This window comes from Dendrobates tinctorius, unplaced genomic scaffold (assembly GCF_039654945.1).
Source record: "Dendrobates tinctorius isolate UK_male_01 unplaced genomic scaffold, ASM3965494v1 ptg000159l, whole genome shotgun sequence".
Classification (NCBI taxonomy): Eukaryota; Metazoa; Chordata; class Amphibia; order Anura; family Dendrobatidae; genus Dendrobates; species Dendrobates tinctorius.
The window spans coordinates 596,244-623,522 of NW_027361826.1; the positions used below are offsets into that span (position 1 = coordinate 596,244).

A 27,279-nucleotide genomic window follows, 5' to 3' on the forward strand; every position below is an offset into this window, starting at 1 on the left:
TAAATCAATCTGCCTTCTGTTACAGCCAAATATATCACACTTTGACTCAGTCAAAACAAACTCCTGCACCCATTTTTCTGCACATCAGTTTGAGTTGCTTGGCTTTGTTTCCATCTTGAAGGTATGGTTTTAGCCACAATTCTTCCATGAATTCTAAGCAGACTTCTCCAAACACTAGATGAATGTAGCTGGTTCCCACTTGTTGCAGATAGTTCTGAGCTGATGGCACTGCTGGACATCTTTTGACGTCAAATAGAGAAGCATGATCGGCCTTACATCTGCTGCACTAAGTTTCTTTGGCCAACCATTGCATCTACAATTCTCAATGTTTCCTAATTCTTAGTGTCCTTAAAGAACAGACGCACACAACAGATACTTATCCATCGTAGAATACCATCAGGAAGATGTCCGAGTCCAAATTTATTTTGCAGCAGGAAAATGAACATAAACATACAGCTGATGTCATAAAAGAACAATCTTTAGCATAAAGAATGAGTAGTCCTGTAAGTGATGATATGGCCCCACAGAGCCCTGATCTTAAGATCGAGTCTGTCTGGACTTACAACATATATGAACAGACATAAGCCTACAAAAGATCTGTTGTTAGCTCTCTAAGATGTTTGGAACAACCTTCCTGCAGAATTCCTTTAAAAACTGTGCAAGTACAAGTGTACCTAGAAGAATTGATCAATTAGAGCAGCTCTGAAGGCAAAAGGGTTGTCACACTAAATATTGATTTGATTTATCAACGCCTGCCTAATACTTTTGCTCCGTACTGTGTGTATATAGTTAATGGTATAGTAAAATTTTTAACATCAATTTTTTGATGTGTCAATAACTAGAACAAAACAACAAAAAGCATAATGTACCATGGGGGGCAGAGTTGCATTAATCCAATTCATTATTCCAGGTGACTGATGATCAGAGATGTTCTTGGCATTGGAAAAAAAAAAACTGGTCATTTTTTTTTTATTCAGCGATGTTGGTTGTAGAAGTCAGGAGCCGTGCATAGTATGACAAGATGTGGAGCACGTTCCACTACTAGATCAGTAGCAGAAGCCAATATACACAACTGGCCAAAAAAAAAAAGACACAAATTCATGTCTAATTCCATCCAGTCAGTTTATCATCAGTATAGAGACAACAGTAAGAAGACAATGAAGTGACTTTATTAAGATGATGGCTTCCCTTTCATACCACTATGGAACTTGGCCTTCCCATTTGGATGTTTTATCCAACACTTACAAGGATGTAGTGGTCTTTTCTCAAATGAAGCAAACATACATTTGGCAAATGACATATCCAAGCTGGCTCTGCCAACTTAAAAAACAGTTATTCTTCTCATGGATCTTGTGATCGCTCTTCGTTGCTTGCATGGGCAAATTTGGCTTTGGGTTCCTGTTCTTCTAAAAACTAGGGTTTTTTGCGGCACAACATATTTTTGCCAGATGAAAGCAAGTTCATCCCAAGAAACCTCTTCCAGTAATGAACAATGTTATGAAACATCATGGGGCAAGAACAAATCAAATAGAAAATTTACTTAGGCCTTTCTCTTTAATAAAAGGCATTCACATTTAGCTATGTAATGAATGACCCCTAAGCTAGCAACAACATTAGGATAACAGCACTTTCCACATTCTGAGGTATTGTAATTATTCCAGCCATATCAATAGGGCATTTATAGCATCATATATACACTTCTATTGCCAAATTAGAAACATTCTACATTTATCTTATGTACAAGGACGGAGACTTAAATGCTTGTTTTCACGATTCCAACATGCAAAAGGACCTGAACCTCATACTGGGCTTTTCTTTCTAGTTAATTGCATTGATTCATGGCTAAAACGCATGTAAGATTTTGCTAAAAATGTGTACTGTTCTGCTTCTACAGCCTCTATGTATAATAGTACATTCTGTATATATCAGAATCCTTGTTGCGACAACTTTTTTCCTTCACTTGAAGCTCCTAACTTACTACAATAACTCTTAGAAGACTTCAGGAGAAGAGAGAACAGTTACTGACATTACTTTCTGAACAAACTAGCTGGATGCACAGTTAATTCAAGCTGAAGTGTGCTATGTACAGTGATACATAAATATTGTAGAAGCCCAACAATCTAGAATATTTTACTGCACAAATGATTTTTTTTCTTTAGCCAAAAATACTTGCATTTAAGCGAAAACTAAGTCCCTAAGAAGTGTCCATAACTTTAAAAAAAGGTTGTACAGGATTAGAAAACATGGCTGCTTTTTCTCTAGGCCCAGTAGACCTGCCCATAACCTGTTCATGGTATTCCAGCTGAGTCTCAAAGTTAAAGTGAACCTATCAGCTGATACATTCTTGGTATGATCTCAGATGGGTATATACGACTCTGCGTTTTGGGGAAAAACATACTTTTAAAAGCCGCCAGGGAGTGAAACCGTGCTGTAGACTGGTCGAACAGGCAGGATCTCGGGAGCTTCTCCCTGCCTGTTTACTGTCAATCCAGGGTATAGGGAGGGGAAAAGCCACCTGGAGACCCCCCCCGTCCAACTAGTCTACAGTGCGACTCAGTCTCTGGCGCTTATAAAGTATGTTTTTCTACGGAACGCCGCAGCGTTTCGGAGTCAAACATTCTAGCTGAGGTCGTAAAGTCGGTGCCTGATACAGTCTACCAAACAACGGGCAGCATGCATCAGCTGACTGGTTTACATTAATGGTGTAAAGTGAAAACTACACCCAAGTTAAGGACCGGTGTAGCACTGTCTATAAAAGAAAGCAGCCTTCATTTTCTCATTGTCGAAGACCTTTCAAAAAGGAGTTTTCCTCCATCAAAACTGCGCTCATCTCACAAGTATCTTGCATCACGCGGTGCCCGATCGGTACTGGATACTTGATTATTTTTCTTTCCAAGAATAAATGGCAAATTCAGGATTACTGCTCAGTAAGAGGTTTTGAATAAATTCATTATGCATAAAAAAAAGTGTTTAATTTTAACTACCGTACTTCTACGCTCCAACTGCTTGATTTTAGAAGATTAACTGTGTTTATCTCATGTCGGTATGAGGGTTTTAGGCTTGCGGAGAAGAGGTAATTGGTTCCCTCATCATTGCCTAGATGAGCCAGATGATTTATTAGCACAGTCAAAACACAATGAGGAAAGTCTTCTGTGTGCATTTATGTGTAGAACACAACATCTAAATTTCAATACTTTAAAAAAAAAAAAAACAAAAAAAAAAAACCTTTACATTGAAAAAGTTCTTTAGAACTGCATATAATGAACAGATTTGTGTTACTGGAAGGGATTAGAACATTTTGGGAAATGGGTTTCCTTCATACAATTAGATATGTAAACTCAGGTCCTTTATGGCCCAAGACTACGTTATTTTTGTCATTCCTTTAATTATATCGTTGTCCATCACTGATGGACACAGCAGGCTAAGTCTATGAATTCCACAATACAGCATTTGCAGCCATCGGAAAATGCTGGATAATGGATGGGACAATCAGATAGTCCTTTTATAAAATAGCATAAATTTCTGAATTTTTTTAAATCCCGAAAAATCCCTTTGATATTTTCTATTTTGTAAACCTGGGAAACCTTTAGTTCCAGCTGGTGGACATCTTACTCCAGCACTGCCGAATATTACTTAAAGGAGAATTCAACAAGGATTGGAAATAAATCAATTATTCTCCATTTCAGAATAACAGACTCAAAAAAAAAAAAAAAAAAAAAAAAAGAAAAAAAAGAGGACTCAAGGAACAATATGGAGTAAACCTGGCAAACTGCAGAAAGCTTAAGATATACAGTAGAACACAAAGAAAAAGGCTAAATCTGTATTTATAAACAAACATAAAAATCAGAATCGATCCTTTCCTGGACCAGGTCATAAAAAATAACGACATACTTTTTTACATCTTTCACTAACAGAGAGGCAGCAACAAATTGCAAACTGAGGAGTTGCGCGCCTGTCGGACAATGAAAGTTCCTTGTAGGAGGTGCTTTAGTAATCCTGGGCCTGGTAGCCTTGTGTGCCTGCGTCATAGGCATCTGTGGGAGGCTGCTGGTAGCCAGCAGAAGGATCCAAGTCGTCATTGCTGGCATAGGGGGGATATGGAGGCCCCTGATCTTGGCTTGGGTCCATGTAGTCCTGAGAGAACAATGCGGAGTCAGAGCCCAGACGATAGCGTTGGTAGGCCAGCACAGCTTGTCCCGCCTTGAGTCAATGAGGAATGGAAATTAATGGGGCAAGGAGTGGTAAGGAAGCGTAAGGAAAGGGAGAAAGAGTGGAGAAGGTGGAAAGGACAAGAGAGAAACAGACACCCATCGCCAAAGTTAGTAACTGTTAAATCAGAATTACTGAACATAAAAGGAAAAATGTCCTGATTCTACAATCTGACGCGGTCCTCAAGCTACACTAGAGAACACCATACATAGAGAGAGGACAGAAGAATCCTCCTGATAAGCAGCCCCCATACACACTCAGCTTGCAGAGCATGCATGTGCTCTTAATAGGGAGAGGACAATCAGCAGAATCTCTCTCACAGGAGGCGGTGTTCCTACAATGAGCTTTTGGTGAGGTTTTTGATGCGGCAGAATTTCTGCACCTATTTAAATTAGGTCACTTGCATGAAAGCAGCATTTGTTATCCCGTGCTGTATTGTCTGTAGATACGCTGTTGCTTCCTCCCCTGCCAGGGAGCTGTGGTATGATCAGACCATGTTCCTGTATGGTCAGACACAGCCATTACACAGTACAGCACAGGCTCCACAGAAACCCACTGTACACTATGAAAGATAAAAGCTTGCTTTGCAAATGACTTGCATTTTCTATGTGCTGATATTCTCCTGCAAACATGCTCATTTCTATATTGTATAACTAAAGCAATTTAATAACTTGAGTACCCCTTTAAGAACAAGTTACCATGATGAGTATTTGGTGAGTTGTGATCTTGCATATTTTCTGCACCAATTAGCTAATTAAATTGAGTTTTTACATTGCGTTTTTGAGCGCATTTACAGAGTCAAAAACTCATCGTCTGAACTTGAGTCTGTCTACTTCAGTAACAATGATGACCTATCCTTTGACCTAGCCTATGTCTAATTGGTTGAGGTCTGACACTTGACATCCCCGCCGATCAGCTGTTATTGGTGTTGGCGGCCAGAAGTGTTCACTTGTGGAGATGGCAGTCTCCTCATAGCAGCAGCTACAAGGCACTGCACATCTGCCTCCAACTGATTTGAATAGGAGGCGGATGTGCAGTACCCTGCCTCAGCCAATACCAGAAGACGCCCCGCTCCGCAAGTCAATACGTCCAGCTGAAGGCCACTGCCGATAGCAGCTGATTGTCGGAGGTGCCGGCTGTCGGACCCTGACCAATCAGACATTGATATCTTATCCTAAGGATAGGTCATCAACGCTAAAGTAGTGGACAACCTCTTTACTCTAAGGGTGACGTTCACAAGCGGCAGAAAATCTGTTCCACGTTGGAATTTGCCCTAAGGCTTTTCACAGTGACCAATCTATACTCCACTTTTAGGTTTCGTTTAGATAAGCGGTTTATAAAGATGTGTGCGCCGTAGACCCTAAGCACCCATTATAGGTAACACGTCAGTGCACATGGCCCAACAGTCTGAGCGTGAAAAAAAAAATAAGAAATTTACAGCATGCACTATTCTGGTGTGCTTTACGGCCCAGACTAGAGCATGTACACAGCCGGCAGCTCATGCTTTTGTCTTCTATGTGGACAAGCACATGGAGATCGTCACATTCGCAGTTCACCATCGTGACTGGCCTGAATTTTAGTACAGTAATCTGACTCCAGGGTAACACAGGCTATGCATTCTACACAACATTCCTTACAGACTAAAAGTAGAAAAGGAAAACAATATAAAAATACAGAATGTGGATCTCTAACAGTAACATTTTATTAAGTTTTATCAGTGCTTGGACCAACATACTAAGTGTATCTCAAGTATCATTACAAGGTAACCAATATTCAGGTATTAGAACAACATACGATTCCAGGAAAAACTGGAGGTGGAAGGGTATGTGCACACGCTGTGGATTCCGCTGCGTTTACGCAGCGTTTTTGGCCGCTGCGGTGTACAGTACCATTCAAATGAATGGTAAAAAAAAAACGCTGTGTAGACGTTGTGGAAAAATGCGCGCGGATTTGCTGCGGTTTTGAAACCGCAGAAAGAAGTGACATGTCAATTCTTTCTGCGGAATCCGCAGCGGGTTCCTATCTCCACCATTGTGGAGATGGTGAATCCACAGGACCAAACCGCAGATAATCCGAAGGTCTTTTGACCTGCGGTTTATCTGCGGTTTTTGCAAAATCCGTGCGGATTAATCCGCAGTGGATTCCGCAGCGTCTGCACACACCCTAAGAATAGGAACAAGAAGTCTATTATGAGGGAACAGAAAACAAGGTTCATTAAGGCAATAACACATCTGACACTTCCTACGTCTTACAAAAATGGCTGATGTTTGTATGCATCTCCATTTATTAGCTGGCACAGCTACTTGGCAGCAGTATGGCATGTGAAGGTTATTCCCATCGTCACAGATGGAATCATCAGATTGTGCATGTAAATACAAACACTTTGCACTTTACTGCTAATTGAAATCTGCAGCCGTTCTTGACATATTAACACTTTCCTGTTTACTTTTTTTTGCCTAAGAGACCGACCCCTGCTGCCGTCTAGCTTGTAAGCGCTGCGCTTAAGCTGGCTGGGATTAGGATAAGCGGTAACCGTGCATCCCAGCAATTCTAGGCAGCTTCAATCAGTGCAGGCAAGTTAAGAAGGAGCTTGTTAGCACTGAGCATGTTCTGCTGGCCAGCAGTGGTGGTCGGTATCCAAGGAAACAAACTGTAAACAAAAGAAAAAATAAAAGTGCAAAGTAAACTGAATTTTGCTTGTGTATACAGGCACTATCCGACAATACCGACTCATGAAGTTGGGATGACCTTGTAAATTGTAGATAAAATGGTCTAATTCTGATGAATTTCTGTTGGTGCCATATTGGCACTTCTAAGCACTTCCCGCTAAACCACTATCGGTTACATCAATGACACGGACTGAGCGCCATTCACGCTTCCTCAGATTCATAGGAGGAAAAGGGTTTGCAGTCACAGTGCATTGTAGAGAATATAAAGCCCCCATACAATGCTACCTCCTCCATAACATGGCACTCCAGGAAAACAACAATAATGATGTATGAAAGATTGTCTATAAATGCTGTGGCTATACAAGTGACCCGACGTACGGATCTAATATCACAGGACAATGAAGATCAAAGAGCTGCATCCATCAAAGAACCCAAGGTGGTCTCCATCATGTGCTCAAGATCCGCCTATGTATAGGAAGCTCTAAAGCAGAGACACTCATAATGCCAGGCGTAAACATTTCTTATAATCGGTAGCATAGGACGGAGGGGTTAAGGCACTGAAGATTATATGGCGGTGTTAATAGGTTAAGGGAAGGGTTGGGGGTTCGGGGGGAAAAGCCGGCTGTACTCCTCTTGGAAAGTAATTTCCTTCAGATGCTGCAGCCTCAGCACTGCTAGGACGGCCTGCGGAAGGGATAAAATTACAAGATGAGATCCCCGACTACCACAACCAGCCAGCAGGACCCCCCACTAGATGCAACACAAGTTGCCCAGTGGTATAAAAGTACATGGGTTGTCCAGCAATTGTTTGGGTTTTTTTTTTTTTTTACATGAATGCAAAAATTATGGTGAGCCCCAATTACCGTACATGCAATAGGGTTTCATTAGAAATTATGCACCAGTTGCCTTCTATAGCCTGAATGAGTTAGCTGAGAATCTCTCAGTGAGCCCACTATGATGGTCTAACAGAGTATGTATCTCTTATCTGTCTTTTTTTCCCCTCGAGTGGCTCTCAGCTGAATCATCAACCTAGACAGGATCAAAGTTAAAAGAAATATTCTCATCTCCAAGATCATATCCCAATATGAAGTAGGTGTAATAATAATATTAGCAAATCACCCCCAATTAGAAATGTAGTATTGTTCTTCTGATTCGCTATGTTACATAGCCCATGTGCACGGCACTGTAGTGGCTTTCATGGTTATGACCACTCCTAGAGACCATTAGTTGTTAGTGGTCGTAACCATGGATACCTAAACTACTGCAATACCCTGCACATGGGGTAAGCGACATGACAAGTCAGAAGAACTACACTACATTTTACATTTGGGGTATTTGCCAACACGGCTGTGGAGTCGGTAAGCCAAACCTCCGACTCAGGACTCATGAATTTCCATGACACGGACTCCACCAAAATGGGCTCCGGCTCCACAGCCATGTTTGAGAATATTATTATTCCGATTGCAAATTGGGATATGATCTTGGAGATGGCAATACCCCTTTAAACGTGCAAAGAAACATAAGAACAGTAAAAATCAAATGTTGCTAAATTTTTAATGAAATCCAATAGTAAAAATACAACACGCATTTAAATATTTAGAAAGAGTCCCCAGAGATGGCCACATTTAGCATTGTACAACAATTCAAACCATTTCTGCAGAATTTGGCCAAATATGAAATTACACCATCTAGTAGTCACATCAATATGGTTTTTAAAAAGTACAAGAGAAAAAGGGATCATCATAGAATAAAGAAAAAAGGAAAAAAAAAAAAAGTTACTTACTGTTACGTGTTACAGAACCACTTAGCACCCAGAATATGTTGTGCAGTTATATGGATGTATAATAGGTTCTATGTGAGATGCATGTCCCTAATGTATCTGCATTCCCCTTTTGTCCGCCCTCCCCCCACCTTTGTAATTTCCACAGTAAACATGGCAGGCTCCGGCCACCTGCGGCTTTTGTAATGCATGTCTGGCCTGCCCTCTGTATCTGTGTGATATATTCTGTGTCCTGTGAGTAAAGTATTGTCAGACTGGAAATACATGGAGAAGCAGTGATCTTTTATATGCGTCCATGCACTCAGAGGAATTCCAGCCCGCGTCCTTCATTCAGACTCCAGCCAACGCAGAGTGGACCTCCGAAAACACGGCGTGGTACTGAAAGAGGTACCCCAGCTTGGATGACCCCGTTACACTGGTGGCAGCCAGTGGGATTTGATACCCCTTCTACAGGAGGAAAGGAATGAATGGAAAATAATTACCAGAAGTTAAAGAGGACTACATTAAAAGATCGGGTGGAAGCCCGAGGGTTGATCGCCAGCAACAAAACAAAAGCGGATTTGATAGCCATCATGGAACACGACAGTGCAGCGCCCCCCAATGTGAATGTGGAGGAGACCGAATTCCAGAGGGAGGTAAAGAACAGACTGGCGTTCTATGGCCCAAACCCTGCAGTAGAGATCATACGAGAGGTGATGGCTGATGTGTGTACTGATCTGAAGAAAAAGATGGCCGAGCGGACCAGGATAGAGCTAGCCAAGATGAAAATGGCAGAGCGGACCAAAGTGGAGCTGGCCAAGATGGAGATGGCAGAGCGGAGAGAGGAGAGTCAGCGAGCAGGGGTAGCTCTGGCCTTCGACCAGGTACCTTCAACAGTAAGCCACAAAAAGATCCAGTACAATGCCTTCTGACAGTTGGGGGGAGGCAGAGGAAGACATTGATGGCTTTCGGCAGGACTTTGAGCGGCAGTGTGCCCTTCATCAAGTAAAGCTGGAGGAACGGGTTCAGATTCTGGCCAGCAAGCTGACAGGCCGGGCAGCGGACGCCTATCGCACGGTACCTGATGAGGACTGTATGGACTATGAGCAGATCAAACAAGTAATCTTGGCCCGGTATGCGCTGACACCAGAGGCCTACCGCCAAAAGTTCCGCGGACTTATAAAACGCATAACCGATACCCACGCTGAATGGGCCTGTAAATTACGGCAGTCACTGCTACAGTGGGTACAAGGGAGCCAAGCAACCACTAAGGAGGACGTCCTCCAGCTCTTCCTGTTAGAACGATTCTTTAATGGACTAAACCCCGAGACACAGGAATGGCTTCGGGACAGGCGGCCAACGACTCTTGAGGAAGCCGCTCGTCTGGCGGATGAACATCATGATGCCAAGAGGCCGCAGTTATCCGGATCAAAGGTGGTCACTAGGGGCCCGCCCATGGACCTGGAGGGCCCCAAACCACCGAAGATTGTAGGGGGACCAGCTAGAAACCCGGCCTACCATAGTCCCCCTGGGGTGCGATGCCACACCTGTCGTCAGCTGGGCCACCTGCAAAGACAATGCCCCAATCGGACTCAGCATACCTAGTGGCCAAAGGCGGGAACAGCTACCTTCAGCCGGGCTGCTGTACACTGCTACCAAGGCAAAGCTGACCCGGCATTGGGGGCTACAATTAACCAAGGGGTAGAAGAGATGGAGGAAGTGCTGCATGAAGTAGACCCCGTGCAGGCAGCCCGGGCAGATAATCGACAACAGCATCGACAGGTCGTGTGGGTTAATGGGAAACGTATGCAGGGACTAAGAGATTCCGGAGCAACTTTGACCCTTGTGAAGCCTCATCTCGTCCGGGACCAAGAGAAGACGGACCGGACAGTGGCAGTCCGTGTAGCAGGGGGAGCTATACATCAACTACCCACTGCCAGGATTCACCTGAACTGGGGAGTCGGGGATGGCCTTGTTGAGGTCGGCTTGATGGAGGATTTGCCTGCAGACGTCTTGCTGGGAAATGACTTGGGGCCCATGTTGTCTGCATTCTCGGTCGCCCCTCTGGCTGAGACCTATCCTGTGACCACCCGGAGACAAGCTCGAGCTGCGGAGGCGGAATCACACTCAGAGGCTCAGGTAAGACATCCCAGCCCTGCACGTATTCCCATAGCCAGACACATTTCTTGGGCCACCCCAGATGAATTTAAGAGGGAGTTACTTGAGGATCCTTCATTAGAGGGATATCGTGGGAAGGCACAGGAGGGGAGAGGAGTACTGGAAGGGCAACAGTTTGTATGGAAGCAGGGACTCCTCTACCGGATCACAGAGCAGCACCACACAGGGACGAGCCCCACTATAAAACGACAGCTGGTAGTTCCCAAGAAGTATAGGCAGGAGTTACTGCGAATCTCTCATGACATACCCTTGGCCGGGCACTTCGGCGTCAGTCGCACCAGGCATCGTCTGACACAAAACTTCTTTTGGCCGGGGGTAACCTATGATGTTCGTCAGTACTGCCAGACCTGTGACAGTTGCCAGCGCATTGGTAAGAGGGGGGATCGATGCAAGGCCAAATTACGCCCCCTCCCCATTGTGGAGGAACCATTTAGCAGAGTAGCGGTCAATCTGATAGGGCCGTTAGCCAAACCCAGTCCGTCAGGGAAAAGGTATATATTGACAGTGGTAGATTATGCCACACGGTATCCAGAGGCGGTTGCGTTACCTAACATACTGGCAGAGACGGTGGCGGCCGCCCTGCTCCAGGTTTTCTCACGGGTTGGATTTCCCCTGGAGATTATCTCGGACCAGGGTACCCAGTTTACAGCAGAGGTGACCAACCAACTGTGGAAGCTGTGTGGCGTAAAGTCCATTAAAAGCGCCCCGTACCACCCGCAAACCAATGGGTTGTGTGAACGCTTTAACAGGACATTAAAACAGCTCATTGGGACTTTTACCAGGACCTACAGGGATTGGGAGAAATTCTTGCCACACCTCCTGTTTGCCTATCGGGAGGTGCCCCAAGAATCCACAGGGTTCTCCCCGTTCGAGCTGGTATACGGGAGACGGGTAAGGGGACCCCTAGACTTAGTGCTGGAACACTGGGAAGGGGAAGGCCTCATAGAAGGGGTACCTATTGTACCCTATGTGCTGGAATTCCGGGACCGCCTACAGGAGCTGACCCAGGTTGTACGCGAGAACCTGCAGGCGACCCAGCGACGCCAGCGCGTATGGTACGATCGGAGGGCCAGAGAGCGCACCTTGGAAATAGGACAGAAGGTCCTGGTGTTAGAGCCCACTAAGCAGAACAAGTTCCAAGCTGCATGGCAGGGGCCCTACCAGGTAGTGCGGAAAGTAGCCGACACAACCTATAATGTCGCCGATTGTGACGACCCCAGGGTTATCCGCATGTTCCACGTGAATATGCTGAAGCCCTACCGGGAACGCCCTGAAGAGGTAGTGGCCATCTGTGCACCTGAAGCAGAGGATTTAGCAGGACTTCCCTTGCCGGATGTCTTAGGCCTCTTTCACACTTCCGTTTTTTACAATCAGTCACAATCCGCCAGGTTTTGAAAAAAACGGATCCTCAATTTTCTTTTGAGGATCCGTTTTTTTCCCCATTGACTTGCATTAATGGCGGATTGTGACGGATTGCTGTCCGTTGCATCCGTTTTTTGTGAGGATTCGCCAAAAGTTTCTGTCCGTCACCATCCTCAAAGATTTCAAAACGGAGCTTGCAACGTTTTTTTCTGTGGCGGATCCTCCAGACACTGATTTAACCCGAAATTCTTTCTGGGTGCCGGACAAAATTCTCATTCTCTCTCTCTCTCTTTTCTCTGACTTTTTGGCGGATTTGAACTGATGCTAAAAAACTGAAGTGTGAAAGAGGCCTTAGGGGAAAGGACTCAGTCTAAAACATGGGACCAGGTACACTTGGGTGAAGACCTAGGCCCCCGGGAGAGACAGCAGGCGGAGGCGTTGTTGAGGCTGTGAGAGAGGATGTTTTCAGAGAGACAGGGGTACACTCGCCTGGCACAACACAAGGTTGAGACCCAGGATCAGACCCCCCTGCGACAAAACCCCTTCTGCGTCCCAGAGTCTGTACGAGAGGGGATGCGACAAGAGATACAAGAGATGTTGCGTTTAGGGGTCATTGAAGAGTCAGATAGTATTGGACAGGATCCACCAGGCCGGAATCACCCTGAACCCAAACAAGTGTCACGTGGGCAAAGCAGAGGTTCAGTATTTAGGGCATTGGGTGGGAAGTGGGAAACAGCGACCAGAACCAGCCAAGATTGAGGCCATAGCCAAATGGCCCATCCCACGCACTAAAACCCAGGTCATGGCGTTTTTAGGGACAGCGGGGTATTACAGGAAATTCGTTCCCAATTACAGCAGCGTAGCCAAGCCCCTCACTGATTTGACCCATACGAACCTACCCCGCCAGGTAACCTGGACCCCAGAGTGTGAGGAAGCCTTCCGCCAACTAAAGGACTCCCTCACCAATACCCCTGTATTGGCTGCACCCGATCCAACTAAACGTTTCCTGGTTCACACAGACGCTTCTATGTTTGGATTGGGGGCACTACTGAGACAAGTCGGGCCGGACGGCCAAGAACACCCGGTAGCTTACCTGAGTTGGAAACTACTGCCCCGTGAAGTAAGCTATGCGGCCATCGAGAAGGAGTGCCTGGCCGTAGTATGGGCACTCAAGAAGTTGCAACCATATTTGTATGGACGACAGTTTTCCCTTCTAACGGACCATAATCCCCTAGTCTGGCTTAATCGGGTCTCCGGAGACAACGCCAGATTGCTGCGGTGGAGTTTAGCCCTACAACCTCTGGACTTCACCATCCACTACAGACCCGGCAAACAAAACGGTAACGCCGATGGACTAAGTCGACAAACGGAACTTGTACCAACCCCATAAACATCGGTCATCCCCAAACCGATCCGTTGAGGATCAGACTGTGTATGCCGATCGCATCGCTGAAAAGGGGGAGCCATGTTACGTGTTACAGAACCACTTAGCACCCAGAATATGTTGTTCAGTTATATGGATGTATAATAGGTTCTATGTGAGATGCATGTCCCTAATGTATCAGCATTCCCCTTTTGTCCGCCCTCCCCCCACCTTTGTAATTTCCACAGTAAACATGGCAGGCTCCGGCCACCTGCGGCTTTTGTAATGCATGTCTGGCCTGCCCTCTTTATCTGTGTGATATATTCTGTGTCCTGTGAGTAAAGTGTTGTCAGACTGGAAATACATGGATAAACAGTGATCTTTTATATGCGCCCATGCACTCAGAGGAATTCCAGCCCGCGTCCTTCATTCAGACTCCAGCCAACGCAGAGTGGACCTCCGAAAACACGGGGTGGTACTGAAAGAGGTACCCCAGCTTGGATGACCCCGTTACACTTGCCTCTCCAAATCCTGCTGCTCCAGAGATGTTCATCAGGACTAAAGTGATGACATCCCGTTTGTACAGCCACCTGACTGCTGAGAACAATGAATTCCTGTAGGCTCAGGAGACTGATGGATGGATGACTTTCCACCAGAAATTATAACTGATGGACTACTAATCCCGTTTTCTGTTGGTGTCCTTCAAAGCTCTGTCCTGGGACCCCTATTGTTCTCCATCTATACCTTTTGTCTGGGACAACTCAAAGTCCCATGTCTTCCAGTACCACCTATATGTTGACGTTCTCTGCTGCCCAGAATCCTAAATCCTACCCTTGCTTCCTAAAAATTAATGTGGACAGAACCAAACTAATCTTTCCTCAATGTCACTTAACTCCCTTAACCAAAATATCCCTCACTATAAATGACATTAAGCTTTCCCCCTTAACGCAAGTTCGCTGCCTTTGAGTAATCCTTGACTTTCCCTGTCCTTCAAACCACACATCCAAGTTCTTACCACCTCTGGCTGCCTCCAACTAAAAGATATGTCCAAAATGTTTCACTTTCTCAACCCTTAATCTACTAAAATATTGGTGCCTGCCCTCATCATCTCCCATAATATCCTTCTCTGTGACCACCCAGCTAACACTTTTACACCTCTCCAGTTCCTGATTAACACTGCTGCCTGATTAATCCACCACTCCCTGTGTTACTCCTCAGCTTCTCCTCTCTACAAGTACCTCCACTGGCTCCCAATTTTCCAATGGATAAACCACTAACATTGATCTACAAGGCAGTCCATAATCTGTCTCATCCATATCTCTCCAAACTCATCTCCTGATATCTTCCCGGACAAGCTCCAGTCTTCCAAAGACTTTTTTCTCTCCTACACACTTATTCACTCCCCATCCAAATCTATTCCCAAGACTTCTCCCGAATATCATCCATCCTCTGGAATTCTGTGCCCCAACATGTCCAATTATCTACCACATTCAGAACATTCTTGACGGAACTTCAAAACCCATCTTTTTAAGAAAGCTTCCTGCCTACAATGACCCAGCTGACACCTCACCACCACCGGAGCTGCAGCAGGCCCCTGATCTACTGTCTCCTTCCCCACCATCCTGTACACTGTAAGCCCTCAAGGGCAGGGTCCTCTCCCCTTTGTACCAGTCTGTGACTGTTCGTATGACGGTATGGACGGGAAGCCATTTCACATCATGTTGAAGACCACCGAATCAGTGGAGGTTTAGAGAAGTGTGTAACACGGTATGTATTTTACAATTATCCTTCACTCTTGAAACCGTTGAAAGAGGGACTGAAACCACATGGACTTTAATAACTCTTTGTGCTACTGCACTGAATGCAAAAATCTGAGTGGTAGTATGGTAACTTAAGTGGAAAATGCCCATCGCCACTGGAATAGGCATCTGGTGCTGCTCTAAACGTATAGGAAATACAACTTTTACTGGAGAACACTCAACCTTAGTCTGAACGAGCGCCTTATGAGAGTATCAGATACTACTTGGCTAGGCTTGCACATGTGCAATGCCTTAACCAACCAGACAGGTCTTCATCTATCCCACCCCCAGAACATACAAGCAGCCAACCTCATTGTTTAATAGTACAACTCACCCAAGTAAAGATGGAGAAGAATGAGAATGCTATGGCAGCACGGGCAGCATCTGCTCCTTCATTCATCGGATTGTCCTTCGGGTTAGACACTTGCCATTGGTTAGCCAAAAAGCAGAACCCAACAAACCAAAAAAATGACCAAACACCTATAGCAAAAATGAAAAAGGAAATGCAGCAGATGAGTGATCGCAGTTCGTAACATTTGCCAATATATTTAGAAAAATGAACTTCACTACAAACATTTTATATATTATAAAATATAAATATTACAAAAAATATATATATATTCTTTGTGAATGGGGATGTGATAATACGCATCCCTCAGGTCCAGGACTGTCATAAAGCAATCTGGAAACTATATTTTGACAGCTCAGCTGATTTTATTGACTCCATCTTGAAAGTCAGAGTCCTTAGATACTTGTTCAGTTTAAGTTTATTATTGTCCGGAAGGATCAATCTGATTTCTTCACCAGAAACAACGGGGAGTAGAAACCTTCTGACTTTTCCAGAGGGGAACCTCTTGGATCTAACGGACAAACCTGTCCAACACTTTGTGTCCCAAGGCCCATTGTTCCTCTGGAGAGGACCATAGAGGAGTTACCACAAAGTTTGGGACTGGAAATGAGAGGAATTCTATACGAAGGCCTGACTTTATGAGGCTTAGTATCCAGGAACTGCTGTAAATCTTTTCCCAGGCCAGAAGGAAGAGGGATAATCTTCCCCCAACTGGGTAAGACCATCACTGGAGGGGCTTCCTATCTTGCCATCTTGAGAGGAACCCCCAAAGAGAAAACCTACCTTTTTTTCCCCCTCTTCCCATCTATCTTGCTCTCTCGGGGGCCTCCTACAGAAAAATATTTACGCCAAAAGGACTTCTTGTATTTGGGAATAGACAGGTTAGGGGATCCCTTTTTCTTATCCCTAGTTTTTTCAAGGATGTTATCTAATGGTGACCCAAAAAGAAAACTACCTGCACAGGGGATAGAGAATAATTTTGATTTTGTTTGTATGTATGTCTCCAGGCCAGCACTTAAGCCAGAGAGCTCTACGGGCAGCGTTAGAGAAAGCTGCGGATTTGGCCGCTAGTCGAACTGAGTCGGCTGCAGAATCATACAAGAAAGCTAGTTTCCCGCATTAAGGAAATGGACTCTAATATCTTATCCCTAGATACCCTGTCTCGAAGTTGTTCCTCTAATTGGTCTATCCATATAATTAAGGTCCTAGCTGTGCAGGTTGTTGCCATATAACAGGTCTAAAACTGCCCCCTGATGCTTCCCATGCGCCCTTAAGGAAGGATTCTGCCTTTTTATCTAGTGGGTCTTTCAAAACTCCCATGTCCTAGAAGGGAAAGGAGCATTTTTTGGAAGACTTCACGACCGCTACATCCAATTTCGGGGCTTTATCCCAGGATGTAGATGCCAAATCATCAAAAGGATATTTCCTTTTGAGGGACGGTACAGAGTAGTTTTTTCGATCATGTCTATTCAATTCCTTTTTAATTAGGGACTTTATATTCTCATTTAGAAGGTATGACCTACGTTTCTTTTGCCCAAGTCCAGCAAACATTACGTCATGTACAGTATTTTCTGGGCGAGGGTCCATCACACCCATCGAGCCTCTTACTGCCTTGACCAGACCCTCTATCTCCTCTAATGGGAAACAATGGCGCCCTCCCATCTCTTCCTCTGAGGATGAAGAAAAGTCTGAGGAACCAGAGTCTCTCTGTGCTTTCTTGGAACTATTGGTCTCAGATTTAGGGCACCTCCTGCTAGTTTTTTGCTTATTGACACTACACCCCGGGGAGAGGGATTTAAAGGTGTTTTCAACCTCTGTCCTGATTACAGATCTCAATCTGGAGGCGAAATTTGGAGTCTCCTCACATTGCCACTCATTCATAGAGCAGGTGCTGAATCTTTTTTTTCCAGGTGACATGTAAATCCTCTTCACACATTGGACATCTCCTGCGCTTGGCCTTAGCCAAGCATTTTCCTCCATGAATAAATTAAGAGAAAGGGGGACCCCAATTACAAAGTGAACTTTCGCAAAGATCACTCACCAACCAGACCCAGGCGCGGGTACCTGTCTAGAACGAGGAATGGGGTCCGCTGATGGGCCTTTGGAGGCTGGAGACTTGCTCTGTTGGGTAGAATAGCTGCTGTAACGTCCACTCCGCCTGGCTGAAAAATCATGCAGTCGCATCTCCTTCCTCTGTTTTCTAGGCTGCTGCTGCGGTGGCTCACTGTCCTGCGCCTCCATTCCTACAGGGGACTGCCTATGCTGCAGGAAGCATATTCATCACCCTCCTTTTTGAATGTAAGACACCCGGCATGCCCCCTGTGCTTCTTCCACTTTCTTCACAGGAATTTCCCCCGATCATGTGACCCACCGGCTGCGTCATCAGGGAACGACTGGCGCATCCCCCTCATGCGCAGACAGGACGCCCAGAAGCCAGCACCGGAGCATGGTGCGGTCTCTGCACCCCCTGCGTGTGCACCGTGAAAGACCCTTCAGCCCCAGCAGTGGTGGCTTCATGACACCGCACTAGCCATGGCATGGGAATCACCGCTGCCTGTACTGGTCTGCCCAGGCCTGGACACATCTCTTATCTTCAGGTATACCATACTGAAGGTTCCCCGTCAAGGACAGGAAACTACTTGATGCGAGGGAGAGGTACCGCCCTTTTATCCGTAGGTTTCCAGTCCTTGAAGGGCGTTAGTTCCCTCTCTCCGTGGTGCTGCCATAGGGGAAGGAGAAAAGTGATAACAACAACATTATTATGGAACAAGAGCCTATACAGCCATACCACGACTTCATTGTCAACAGTGTTGACAAGTTATCTTTAAACAAAAAAAACACAACAACAGAAACTTGGAGATGATAGTCTAGTTACTTACCGGTTAACGGTATTTTTCGGAGTCCATGACAGCACCACCTGAGAGAGGGGATCCGCCCTTCAGGAACAGGAAACATACAGAAACAAAATGGCGGCACCTTCTCCCACACATCAGTTGAATTACAGAGCATAAGAGGACCTCCAAGGTTAATGGCATGATTTATGTACAATACTATTACTACCAACTATTTACCACATGTGAACCAAATAGGAGGAAGAAGTGCACACCCAGAACTAAAGAAAGGGATGGAATCTAAGGGTGCTGTCATGGACTCCGAAAAATACAGTTAACCGGTAAGTAACTAGACTTTATTCAATCGTCCATGAGAGCACCACCTGAGAGAATTAGAGTGAGTAATAACAACTTAGGGAGAACTACAGCCTGCAGCACCATTACACCAAAGGAGAGGTCTGAGGAAGCACCCAGGTCTAACCTATAATGGTTATAAAACGTGCTCGGAGAGGACCAAGTAGCAGCCTTACATATCTGGTCAATGGGGACTTCTGATCTTTCGGCCCACGAAGTCACCATGGCTCTAGTGGAATGTGCCCTCAGTTTTCCAAGTGCCAATCTGCCTCTCGATGTGTACGCTAGTGAAATAGCCTCTCTTACCCACCTATTGTGTTTTTTGAAGCCCTAAGGCCTTTCCTGGTGCCTTGAAAGGAGACAAACAAGGCATTATCTTTTTTCCAGGAGTCAGTAAATGCTAGGTATTCCAGGAGACATCTAACATCTAGGGTGTGTAGCTTCTCTTCTTTTTGATTAACCAGGTTAGGTAGGAAGGATGAAAGGACTATTTCTTGTGTCCTATGAAAACTGGAAGATACCTTAGGTAAGTATGCCGGATCAGCCCTATGCATTACCCTGTCATCCTGGAATTGAGTGTATGGAGGGAGCCTAGATAACGCCTGGATATCGCTTACTCGATGAGCTGAAGTCAGTGCCACTAGGAAGGCTACCTTAAGGGAAAGGTTTTTAATCGAGGCACTAGGTTCAAATCCCATGGCATGAACCTATTTTTGACTACTGGTCTGGACCTACTTGCTGCTTTGATAAACGTATTGATCCAGTAATTACTGGCGATGTTGCAGCTAAAAAGGGCCCCTAAGGCTGACACTTCCACTTTAAGGATTCTGGTGGAAAGCCCCATGTCTAGACCTTTTTGCAGGAATTCTAGGATCTGGGATATGGGCACTGATTCCCCAGTTACAACTCCTGAATTCTGTAGGAATCTTTTCCAGGTCCTAATGTAAATTTTAGTTATTTCTTTCCTGCTTTTGAGCAGGATATTTATTAGGCCTGGTGAAAACCCTTTGTCTTTTAGCAGTGCCCATTCAAAGCCTACGCTGCCAGATATAGGCCAGACACCTGCGGATGGTAAACTGGACCCTGGGAAAGGAGATCCGGGACATCTGGTAGGACCCAACGGTCGGACATCAACATAGTCCTGAGGCATGAGAACCATGCTCTCCTGGGCCAGAACGGAGTGATCACTATAACCCTCACCCTGTCTTTCCTGATTTTCCTCACCACTAGGGGTAGGAGAGACAGGGGAGGGACGGTGTTTGCTAGTCTGAAGTCCCATTTTATTAGAAGAGAGTCTACAGCCAGCAGATCTTCCCTGGGATTTAGTGAGCAGAATTGTCTCACTTTTCTGTTCTCCCTGGTCGCGAAGAGATCCACGTCCGGTTGACCCCATCTCTGTACAATCAAGTTGAAGATGGAGGTTTTTAGGGACTCTTCGCCTTGTCTCAGAAGATTGCGGCTTAAGAAATCTGTGGCGGTGTTTTCTTTTCCTCTTATGTGCAAGGCCGTTAAAGAGAGAAAATGCCGCTCTGCCAACTGGAACAGGCGTTCTGCTGCCATCATCAGGGGTCTGGAACGAGCTCCACCTTGGTGGTTGATATAAGCCACTGAGACCTGATTGTCGGAAAACACTCGCACATGATGACCCTGCAGATACACGAGAAGTCTTTCAACCACCTGCTCCACCGCTGTTAATTCTTTCAGGTTAGAAAACATGTCTACCTGATGATCCCATAGGCCCTGAACTAAAATTTCACCCATATAAGCCCCCCCAGCCGGAAGGGCTTGCGTCTGTGGTGACAATACGGGTCATGTTATACTCCCAGGGCATCCCTCTGGATAGATTATCTCTGTCTAGCCACCACCTCAGGGACTCTCTAGTGTTACGGGATAGAGACAGCTGGCCTTCCAGGGAACCCCCGAGAATTTTCTGATGAAGTAGGACCTCGCCCTGTAGACTTCTTGTATGGAACTGGGCCCACCGGACTGCGGGGATACAGGAATAGAGGGTGCTCAATAGGGAAATAGCTTTCCTGAGGGACATAGTGGGATTGTTGAAGGCGTTTAGGACCTGACAACGCAGGCGTATTAATTTCTCGGACGGTAAGCGGCATTCTTGGATCTGAGAATCTAAGATCAAACCTAAAAATTGTTGTACTTTCATGGGCTGTATCCGAGATTTTTTGACATTAAGTAGCCACCGTTTCAGGGCCGACATAGCCTTTTGCAACTGCTGCTGACTATGGTCTGCTGTTTTGCCTATGATGAGAAAGTCGTCAAGGTAGGGGACCACCATAATGTCTGATTCCCGTAGATGGGCCATAACCTCAGCTATGACCTTCGTGAATACCCGAGGGGCGACTGCCAGGCCAAACCGAAGTGCGACATTGAAAACGCTGCACTGACCCTTCTAAGTGAACCGCCACTCTAAGAAAGCGTTGATAGGCCGCACAGATAGATACATGGTAATAGGCATCTTTTAAGTCTAACACCACCATGAAACAGTTTTGATATAGCAACTTTATTGCGGAATTTACAGTTTCCATTTTGAACGGGCATATGACCAGAAACCTGTTAAGAGCCCTTAAATTATAGTCCTAAAAGGCACCATCTGGCTTACGGACTAGGAACAGAGGAGTAGAAGCCTCTGCATTTTTCCGACTCTGGTACCTCTTATCGCACAGGTCGCGAACTTCAGCCTCCAGGGCAGCCTGCTCTGATGGGGAAAATCTGAGGCGGGTAACCCTGAAACAGTCCCGGGGGATACAGGAAAATTCCAACCGTAGTCCAGAAGCTATTATGCCCCGGATCCAGTTGCTATTAGAAATCAGGGACCAGACCAGGTAGAAGGCAGCCAGCCTACCTGCTACCGGAGCCACCAGTCATTGGGATGGCTTCTTCGATTCTCGAGATGAGCCTTCCTGACGTTCCCCTCCTCCAAACATAAAACCTGTACCTCTCCTCCTTCCTCCTTCTTTCATCCCATTTGCCTTGATCTCCAGACGACCTTCTACGAAATGACTATTTCCTGGAGAAAGGACGTCTGTAAGAAGGGGTTGGTAAGCTGGGAAATTTATTTTTGTCATCCCCGACTTTTTCCAAGAGATCGTCCAGGACTGGGCCGAACAAGTATACTCCCTCACACTGGATGGAGCAGAGACGAGATCTGTCCTGAATGTCCCCCGGCCAACATTTTAGCCATAGGGCTCTTCGTGCTGCATTAGATAGCCCCGCGGCTCTGGCGGCCATCCATGTCGAATCTGCTGAAGCATCGGCAAGAAAGGCTGCGGCATTCTGAATCATAGGCAGGACTCTTAAGATGGATTCCCTTGAGGCACCGCTTTCTGGCTGGAATTCGGGGTGGTCGAGCCAGACCATCATTGTGGTCGGCGCTGAAAGCACACGATCAAGTTGTGCATGCTTCAAGCCTCCTATGAAGGCTATTGAAGCATGCTAAATGTAAAAAAAAAAAAAAAAGTTTAAAAATAAAAAAAAAAATTAAAAAGAACCTAAAAGTTCAAATCACCCCCTTTCGCCCCAATCAAAATAAAACAATAAAAAAAATTCCCACATACACGTTAGGTATCGCCGCATTCAGAATCAGCAGATCTATCAATTAACAAAAAAAGCATTAACTAGATCGCTAAACGGCGTAGTGGGAAAAAAATCAAAATGCTAGAATTACGTTTTTTTGGTCGCCGCGACATTGCATTAAAATGCAATAACGGGCGATCAAAAGAACGTATCTGCACAAAAGTGGTATCATTAAAATCATCAGCCCGGCACGCAAAAAATAAGCCCCGTGTACTTTCAGCGCCGATCACCGGGTGGCGCTGAAAGCCATCTGCCTGGAACAACCATAGAGGTCTCTATAAGACCTCTGGTTGTCCAGGTAACATGACGCCGACCCCCGATCACGTGACGGGGGTCGGCGATGAGCTCATTTCCGGGCCCGGCATCCAGAAATGCTACGTAAGTGCCCGCTGTCAGCTTTGACAGCGAGATTTAACTAGTTAATAGGGGCGGGCGGACGGCGATTCCGCTCGTGCCTATTGCGGGCACGTCAGCTGTTAACAGCTGACATGTTGCGGCTTTGAGGTGGGCCTACCTCAAAGCGGGGGACCTTACCGATGACGTACTATTCCGTCATCGGTAAGGAAGGGTTTAAGACTAATCTCCTACCCGGAAGAGTGCTGAATGATGACATAACACGTTGATTGGAGACAGGCCCTTTTAAATGGTCCAGTGTAAATTGCATGGGGACAATCACTAATATGACCAATCAGTCCCTGTGAAGTATTCACAGTCAGTGGCAAATCCACTGTTCACGCTGCCAACAATCAGATCAAAGACTGATCAACATTTAAAAGAGTAGTCTGGAACTTGACTGATGACCTAAGCCTAGGATAGGTAATCAATATGAAATTGCTGCGGTTCCTGCACCCAGCACCCCATGATGAGCTGAAATTTGCAATAGTAGTGGCTGGATATACAGTGGCATGAAAAAATGTGGGCACCCCTGGTTAAAATTACTGTTATTGTGAACAGTGAAGGAAGCTGAACATGGAACGATTTCTAATTCAGAGTCAGACGTATGCAAAATACCATCTTAACAAGCCTGAAGCATTTTGGAAACAAGTCCTGTGGACCTATGAAGATAAAATAGACCTCTGTGGCCACAATAAACAAAAGATATGTGTGAAGAAAAAAGGGCACAGAATTTCAGGAAAAGAACATCTCGCCAACCATTAAGCATGGGGGTGGATCAATTATGATTTGGGGTTGTGTTGCTGCTAATGGCATGGGGAACATTTCACGGGTAAAGGAAAGAATGGATTCAAAGAAATTTCAACAAATTTTTGATGCAAACATAATACCATCTGTAAAAAAGCTGAATTTGAAAATAGGATGGCTTCTACAAATGGATAATGATCCTAAACACACATCAAAATCCACAATAGACGACCTCAAAAGGTGCAAGCTGAAGGTTCTACAACGGCCCTCATAGTCCGCTGATCTGACCATCATTGAAAATCTGTGGCTAGACGCCAAAATAGCAGTGCATGCAAGACGACCCAGGAATCTCACAGAACTGGAAGAATGCTCCAAGGAAGAATGGATGAAAATCATTCAAACAAGAAATGAAAGACTCTTGGCTGGCCACATAAAGAGTTTATAAGCTGCGATACTAGGTACTAACCATGCAGGGTGCCCAAACTTTTGCATTAGCCCCTTTCCTTCTTACAATTTTTAAAATGTAAAAGATGAAAATGTAAAAATATACACACACACTAATTTTTACCGGGGGTGCCCAAACTTTTACATGCTGCTGTAAGTGGTGCACTGGCAGAACCATACACTGCTTAGTGGCCACTGCCGATTACTCAAAAGTTATGATTGAATCGTAAAAATCAGCTGTGTGTCCACGAAGAGTTAAAATGCTCATTTTAATATCAGGTGGGAACATTTTAAATCAAACAAGTACTGAACGCAGCAATGGAAATACGTCTAACCATAGAAGGTGGCATAATAAGTCTCTCAAGGAGTTAGTGATATGTATCTGCTTAAAAGGATGAATGGCAGACCATTCGGAAAATAGTGAAAACCAAAGAAATCGCACCGAACATATGGTCAGGAAAGGAAAATTGGGACACCAGGCATCAGGATAAAATACCTTTTGTAATGAGAGTGGTAAGAGGTAGCACCACGTACAAAGAGGTGCCCGCACGAATAAAAAAAAACAAACAAAAAAAAAAACAACTTATACACAATATTAAAAGTCGAACAACAAGGTAATAGATGGACAAATGTATAAAGTCATAAATATATAGCATGGAATAGCAGTTTACAGATTCAGTGTATCCATAGCCAGCAGGGGGAGCACTGTGTCTCACAATGATACTGTGGCTGAGATAATGACTCAGTCATCAGAGCGACCATATGGGTACACCAGTATAGAGAGATAAAAGTAAGTATGTTCCATAAGTAGAAAAATAGTAATAAACACATAATGGGTACAAGTTCATATAGGAGCATAATCACTGGAGAGAGATATATAATGTGTCCAGAGGTATGGAAGGCAGGTAAGTGAGAGCAGGTAGGTACAGGACCTATTGGGATACAGCTATTCCAAAGTGGGGGTGGAAGGTTGTAAACAAGGGCTAAGTGGCTAAAAGGATTAGCTGTGTGGTTCACAGACCTGGTGCTGCGCTCACCCCGACGCGCGTTTTGGAATGAAGGACACTCTTTGTATGTGGTGCTACCTGTTACCACTCTCGTTAATAAAGGTATTCTATCCTTATGCCTTTCTTTGGTCTTCTGGGAAAATCTTAAAGAAAAATTGTACAGACATTCTCACGCAGATTTTGAAAGTAAATATAAGCCTCATTAAGTCAAGGAAATCTATATCCAATGAATGCATTTTGTACTATAAAAGTCTTGACAGGTCACCTTGAATGTTGCTATTAAGCAAAAATCAGTGACCTCTGTGATTTACACAACACTGGGATAATTTGTAGTACAATAAAAAACTGAGTGATGATAAAAATGAAGCAGCAGCAGCAGCTTACCAGACACTGCGACGTCAGAGATCACAGTCTTTTTGCGGTCTTTGACACTGCTAATCTGTGGAAAGTGGACATCTACAGCCAGGTACAGGAGACAGGTGAGAAAGGCCAGCACCCCCACTGTCACACCATAGGTGCAGGCACTTCGGTTTTGGTTGAAAATGCAGTGTTCCTCCTCCTCACTTGCCTTATTAATGTATCCTTCATTAATTATCCCCCCAAAGACCACAATAGAGAACACCTGCAAAAGACCAAAAATAGAGTGTCAGAAAAAAAGATAAAAGTATAACATATATTACAAATGAACACACACAAGCCTCATTCTCTACAAGCAGAAGAGCCACAACATCACTTTTCTCTATGTACAATGGAAATATCAACATGGTGACAGCAAAAGAAAATGCACACATTCAGGCTGGGAAACCCCACATCCACCACATTTAAAGGAATCGGTCACCAGCTTTTTGCTACCCTATCGGAGAAGAGCATAAGGCAGGGGTTCAGAGACCCTCATTCCAGCTACAGCTCTGGCAAAAGTTAAGAGACCACCACATCAAATCCCTGTCATGGGCAGCCCATTCTCCAGACCTGAACCCCATTGAAAACCTCTGGAATGTAATCAAGAGGACGATGGATAGTCACAAGCCATCAAACAAAGAACGGATTAAAGTTTTGTACCAGGAGAGGCATAAGGTCACCCAAAAGCAGTGTGAGAGACTGGTGGAAAGCATGCCAAGACGCATGAAAGCTGGGATTAACAATCAGGGATATTCCACAAAATATTGATTTCTGAACTCTTCCTGAGTTAAAACATTAGTATTGTTATTTTGAAATGATTATGAACTTGTTTTCTTACCATTATTTGAGGTCTGAAAGCACTGCTTTTTAATTTTGACCATTTCTACATTTCAGAAAAAAAAAAAAAAAATAATGTTATTGCTTGGAAATTCGGAGAAATGTTGTCGGAAATTTGTAGACTAAAAGAACAATTTACATTTTACTCAAAAATATACCGAATAAAGAGAAAAATCAGACAGAATGAACATTTGGAAGTGGTCTCTTAATTTTTTCCAGAGCTGTATGTGTCCTAGTGATGCAGTTGATAAAATCAGTTCTCTCTGCCGCAGGTCTACCAGTTCTCTGAATGCAGTGTTCTGTATAACCCTCCCCCACCACTGATTGGCAGCTTTCTGTTTACACTTTGGAGAAAGCAACCAATCAGTGGTAGCTCACGAATACGGAGGACTACCTGGCAGCTAGAGTACTAGTCCTTCAGTGATAGTATCCCCCTTACAAAAGTGATTTTACAAAAACTAAACGCAAACAGCCTAATAAGTGATATATCATTGGAATCAGGGTCTCTGCCGCTACATTATGCTGCTCTCAGAAGGGGTAACAAAAACCTGGTGAAAGATTCCCTCTAAGAGCTATTCCTATTTCAGACATTCATGTCATGTCCACAGGATATGCTATAAAAGTCCCACCAGAAGTCCACCTCTCCATCCCTGCTTTATGAGATGGGGTCCTGAGTCCCAATGATGAGACCTGCACCTGTCAGACAGTTATGGCTTATCCTCAGAGTCTAAATGTCTAAGATGGAGTAACTGACCTTTCTGGATCAAAAGATTTAGCCCCTATAAAATAATAAAAGCCTATACTCCCCTCCCCCGGTGTTGGCAGTCGCTCTCCCCAGGGCTCTCGTGCAGTCTTGTGGCACATGACGCCTGAGCCTAATCAGCGCTTGTGTCACTGTCTCCGCCTTCAGGCAAAATCGAACATGAAGACGAAGTCCGGCCTGCAGCTGATCTCTGTCTTCTTCATGTTCAGTTTGTCCGAAGGT

The 27,279-nt window shown here is 44.9% G+C and overlaps 1 protein-coding gene across 2 annotated transcripts in view; it reads right to left on the reverse strand.

Moving 5' to 3' along the window:
- Window positions 1-1,103: 1,103 nt before the first annotated feature.
- The window catches only part of SYNGR1 (synaptogyrin 1), a 91,501-nt gene continuing 65,325 nt past the window's right edge, over window positions 1,104-27,279 (reverse strand). The window contains exons 2-4 of one of the 2 annotated variants that reach the window (XM_073549436.1): window positions 25,443-25,680; window positions 15,674-15,819; window positions 1,104-4,200 (exon numbers count right to left, since the gene is read on the reverse strand). In XM_073549436.1, the coding sequence (XP_073405537.1) occupies window positions 3,988-4,200; window positions 15,674-15,819; window positions 25,443-25,680 (597 nt within the window). In that variant the 3' untranslated portion in view covers window positions 1,104-3,987. Of the gene's footprint in view, window positions 4,201-5,887; window positions 7,563-15,673; window positions 15,820-25,442; window positions 25,681-27,279 lie in introns of those variants that run through there. The other variant, XM_073549437.1, reaches the window with a different exon arrangement.